This window comes from Pollachius pollachius (genome assembly GCF_949987615.1).
Source record: "Pollachius pollachius genome assembly, chromosome: 19".
NCBI classification, from domain to species: Eukaryota; Metazoa; Chordata; class Actinopteri; order Gadiformes; family Gadidae; genus Pollachius; species Pollachius pollachius.
This window is the reverse complement of record NC_136952.1, coordinates 13285638-13291150: the sequence shown is the minus strand read 5'-3', so window position 1 is coordinate 13291150 and position 5513 is coordinate 13285638. Positions and strand designations below refer to the sequence as shown.

Genomic DNA, 5513 nt, shown 5'->3' with positions numbered 1-5513 from the left:
TGGAGAACGCTAGACTGGACCCCTCCCCAGCGTCGACCCCTCCCCAATCATCACATCGAAGACGATTCTTGGAACTCAACCCATGTGTCTGAAACTATTTGAAGAGCATCATGATTAGTGCATGACGCAACATGAAATGATCACTCCCAAGCTTTAAAACACTCACAAAGCACTTTGCCTAGCGAAAACATACTCCTTCTCCAGCCCCTTCCATACACTGTTCAGTCGGTACTACTTTCTCAATCGCAACCAACCCTCAGCTGAACCCACCGTCGCCATGGATCAGTGGCCGCTGCCCCCCAACCCCCTGAACTTCTCCCTCCCAGAGCCCCTCCTGTGGAACGACTCGGACCTGGACCTCCTGAACATCTCGGACCGCCGGGACAGCCACCAGGACAAGACCAGCTCAGTGGTTATCACCTTCATCTACTTTGTGGTGTGCGCGGTGGGCCTGTGCGGCAACGCGCTGGTCATCTACGTGATCCTGCGCTACGCCAAGATGAAGACGGTGACCAACATCTACATCCTGAACCTGGCAGTGGCCGATGTGCTGTGCATGATGAGCCTGCCGTTCATCTCCCTGCAGCTGGCCCTGGTGCACTGGCCCTTCGGAGAGGCGCTGTGCAGGGCCATCATGACCGTCGGTGAGTCAGCAGAAGGAAACAATGGATCTGCTAGGTCTTTGTCTTGTGTCACGTCTCCCGTGTGATTCATGGTCAAGCGTTGCTGGTTGTTCGTTGTTGAGTATCTCTGAGTGTGTACTAGCGAAAAAAAAAATAATAATAACCTTGGACATTTTGTGACTTTTTGGAAAGCACTGACATGTGTTCTGTGTTAAAAGTCGGACAGTCAGGCAATCAAATGTTTTTAGTGTGTGTGTGTATGTCTACATTTATTAATTCAGAATCATAACAGATACATTACTGCATCATTGGTGCCTTCTCTATTTTTGGTTTTGATTGTTGACTCCCGTCCAACCCCCCACACTCACACATTCTCTCTCTCTCTCTCTCTCTCTCTCTCTCTCTCTCTCTCTCTCTCTCACACACACACACACACAGATGCCCTAAATCAGTTCACCAGCATCTTCTGCCTCACGGTAATGAGCATCGACCGGTACCTCGCTGTGGTGCACCCCATCAAGTCCACCAAATGGCGGAAACCCCGCATCGCCAAGCTCATCAACCTCACCGTGTGGGGGGTGTCACTGCTTGTCAACCTGCCCACCATGATCTTCAGTGGCCTGGACAAGGTCCCCGTGTGTGGGATCGTGTGGCCCGAGCCCCAGGAAGTGTATTACAAGGCCTTCATGTTCTACACTTTCTTCATCGGTTTCTTCCTGCCCCTGATCGTCATTTGCATGTGTTACGTGCTCATCATCATCAAGGTGAGAACCGCTTCGGGACACAGTGTCACGGTTTATTCCTCTGTTTCTGCATAAAAGCATTTCAGACCTTGAATCGTAATGAAATCCCAGCCTGCAGGGATCAGGCCGGCATCAGCCTCGATGGCGTTGGTGGGTCATTCTCCGAGCTCTGTCGCTGATCCTTGTGTCTTCTCCGTCAGGTGAAGTCATCGGGCATGCGGGTCAGCTCCAGCAAGCGCCGGCGCTCGGAGAGAAAGGTGACGCGCATGGTGTCCATCGTGGTGGCCGTCTTCGTCCTCTGCTGGCTGCCCTTCTACGTCTTCAACGTGACCTCCGCCACCAGCGTGATCAAGCCCACCTCGGCGCTGAAGAGCACCTTCGACTTTGTGGTGGTGCTGGGCTACGCCAACAGCTGTGCCAACCCCATACTCTACGCCTTCCTGTCGGACAACTTCAAGAAGAGCTTCCAGAACGTCCTGTGTCTGAAGAAGGTGAGCGGCTTGGACGAGATGGATCGCAGCGACAGCCGCGCAGACCGCAGCAGGATGGTGCACGACATCCTCGTCAACAACGCAAACCTGGACACCCACAATGCAGCACTGCTCAACGGGGAGCTGCAGACCGCCATCTGAGGGGGGAGGAGACGGAGGGGGAACGGGGGACGGGGACGAGCGTTTGGTGGTCACTAGTGGTTGTCGCTGAAGGAACATTTGCCCCCTCCGTCAGATGTGGAATACAAGTGGAATATGTATTTGTTTTTTCGAATAATGTTGAAATAAAAGATAAGCAAAATATTCTGTGTATTATTCACATGAATAATACCTTTTTTCAAGGGCTAGGAGGTTGCAGAACACTGCAGTCCTCCACTGTTGTCTACCTGTAAGGAGTCGCGGCCGGGAGGGGTTAGGGTTAGGGTGCGGTCGCAGTGAGTTGACCTGGGCTTGGATTGGAGCTGCAAATCATCATCGGCTAAACTGAAAAATCAACAACAGTCCAAAAAAACTTCAGTTTGACTGAAAAACAATGTCGGACCAAACTGATGTCATGGTCTGCTCTAGTGGCGGATCGGTAACCGATAGCTGTCTGTCGGTAACCGATAGACAGCAACCAAAAAATAATTGTTTGAATCCCAGTGTGTGGACTCAGAGGGTATGCATGGACAGGAACCCAAATAACCATTGTTCTTGGCAGCATGATTTCATCCTTAAAGGAAAGGAGGTATTATTCACATTTCTACATGTGAAACTGTGAAGACAACTGTTGTGTTTTTATGCTTCATACTGAGAAGATGGTTTCTCTACAGGGCAGCTGGCCAGACACACTGGCTGCCAGCTAGACACTTCAATAAGCATAAATGTCGTACAGTAATGGATTGAATTTTGAATTTATCTAGCGCTTTTCTAGACACTCAAAGACGCTTTACAGTGAAGGGGGGACCTCACTTACCACCACCAGTGTGTAGCACCCACTGGGGTGATGCACGGCAGTCAATCTGCGCCAGAACGCTGACCACACACCAGCTTGAGGTGGAGAGTGAGGGAATTAATGAGTCAGCCAATTATACAGGAGGATGATTAGGCGGCCAGATTGAATGAGCCTGGTTGGGCCAGGACACCGGGGAAACATGGTAACATGGTATGTCCGAGTATGAAGGACATTTGCACTGCTTTGAAGATGAAAAATTTGGAAGTGGCTTCAGTGATTCAAACGTTGATAATCGATACCCTTTGAAGCCAGGCTAAGGAAAAAGCCCCCATGAGATGACAGCTTATTTATTGATAGATGAAAGGTTCTTGTGTCCTTTCAAGGGGAGGATCGCTATTGATCCACCAACTCTTTAAAACGGACATCCTGGATCCTGAATAATTGATTCAGTTGACAGGCAGAGAGACATGTGGACATATCCAGCCCCCCATCCCATATTGATTTTTTCAGCATGAAAAGACAACTTGTACATTGAAAACAGATATTTGGAAGAAAATGAGCTTTACACAAAACATAAAATACTTTTATGATAATTACATCTAAAGTAAAGGAACTTTGTTCGGTAAATGTGTGCAATACATTTTTATAAGATATCTAGCCCAAGTCTTGAGTCTTGTTAGTGATTCTTCCTTCAATGTATGTAAAACTTGTTATTATAAAGTGATTGTTGTGGGCCGTTACAGTTGTACAGAATACTCTTCGTTGACTCAGTCAATACATATCAGACATAAAAAAAAAAGTTCAATGTGATGCTGTTGATCTCAAACAAATGATCACCTGATCAGCGTCCCAGCAGTCATAGTGACACTGTCGTGCATGTGCATTATTTTGAATGTGTGTGTGTGTGTGTGTGTGTGTGTGTGTGTGTGTGTGTGTGTGTGTGTGAGACCATGCATGTTAGGTTGCAAAGTCCAAGGTCAGTGAAACTAGAAACATCTCTCCTCTCAGCTAGAAAGTGGAGCAGCTTTCTGTTCCTTGTGTGCTAATGGTGCGTTTTAGTATTCTCTGCGAACCGACTCAGACCTCGGATGTGACGTCACGCCCACCCTTCAACAGTTTTATTATGTTTCGCTCGGTCATTGGAGGAAAACATGGACGCCACCCGGAAAGCTGTTGTCGCGGTAGCATTGGCAGAGTGCCAGGCGCTCCAAAATAGGCCATAGGCAGAGATACGGACGCAGTAAGGTATTGGAGTAATACGAGTGATTGAAATTGCCATTTAAACCACCAAAGCAGTCCAAGCACAATGAAAACAGTTCAAACTTCAAGTCACACTGGGCGCAGCCATCTTGAATTCTGTCTCGGAATTTTGCTCAGCCTCCTCTGAGTTCATCTGAGCAAGCAAGTTCGCCGTCCGAGGAAAAGGGATGGCAAGATGGCTGCGCCCAGTGTGACTTGTGTGAACTGTTTTCATTGTGTTTGGACCGCTTTGGTGGTTTGAATGGCAATTTCAATCACTCGTATTACTGCAATACCTACTGCGTCCGTATCTCTGCCTATGGCCTATACTTATTTTGGAGCGCCTGGTACTCTGCCAATGCTACCGCGACAACAGTTTTCCGGGTGGCGTCCATGTTTTTCTCCAACGACCGACACGCGATACATAATAAAACGCTTGAAGTGTGGGCGTGACGTCACATCCGAGGTCCGATTCTGTTCGCAGAGAATACTAAAACGCACCATAAAGGGGGTGTTTGCCAATCAGAACACACAACCAATATATGATGGTTTCAGGCTGAATAGTTCCAGTGTAGGTGTCTGTGTGTGTGTGTGTATGTGTGTGTGTGTGTGTGTGTGTGTGTGTGTGTGTGTGTGTGTGTGTGAATGTGAATTGTTCCTGAGTGTGTTTAAATTGTCCCTGTGTGTGTGTGAATCTGAATTGTCCCTGTGAATTGTGTGTGTGTGTGTGTGTGTGTGTGTGTGTGTGCGTGTGCGGGTGTAAATAGTCCCTGTGAATTCTGTGTGTGTATGTGTGAATGTGAATTGTCCCTGAGTGTTTAAATTGTCTATGTGTGTGTGTGAATCTGAACTGTCCCTGTCTATTGTTTGTGTGTGCGCGCACGTGCGTGTATGCGTGCGCTTGTGCAAATTGTCACTGTGAATTGTTTGGGTGTCAATGTGAATTGTCCCTGAGTGTGTTTACAGTTTTTCTCAATTGTTTAAACACATTTTCTGAAACTATAGCTCAATTAATCAAAACTTGAGAAGATTTAATCATTTTGTCAAAACTCCACAAATTCTTCTCAAAACTGATTTTTTCCACCAAACAGTAAACACAGCTATCAAATGAATATCTCTTAGAGAGCATCAATTAAACACTGGTGTGATCAATTCAAAACACTTCCATCAAAATACTATTTACGTATGTTTTGGCATCATGAGGCCATGTTACATATTCCAATGTATAAAATTGTTTAGAAATAGCTTCCTTTTTAAAGTTGCAATTAGGTGGTACATATAGTATAAATACTGTTACCATATTGTAATACAATACTGTGAATATATCATAAATATTGCATTGACACAATCATATCAGAATAGGATACAATGCATATTTGTCTGTACAATGAGCTCAAATGGGCTAAACTCACAATCCCAGCTTCCCAGTCATACTGTACACCTATAGTTAATGGTGCAACATTGTTCCAACAATACACCAATG

The 5513-nt window shown here is 46.5% G+C and overlaps 1 protein-coding gene across 1 annotated transcript; it reads left to right on the top strand.

The window, feature by feature from the left end:
• Window positions 1–277: 277 nt before the first annotated feature.
• On the top strand, window positions 278–1998 carry LOC307090758 (somatostatin receptor type 2-like; the record flags this gene model as incomplete). The annotated part of the gene is made up of 3 exons (XM_079757525.1): window positions 278–644; window positions 1062–1387; window positions 1567–1998. 3 exons carry the CDS (start codon window positions 278–280, stop codon window positions 1996–1998), a joined length of 1125 nt encoding a protein of 374 aa, XP_079613651.1.
• Window positions 1999–5513: the final 3515 nt, after the last annotated feature.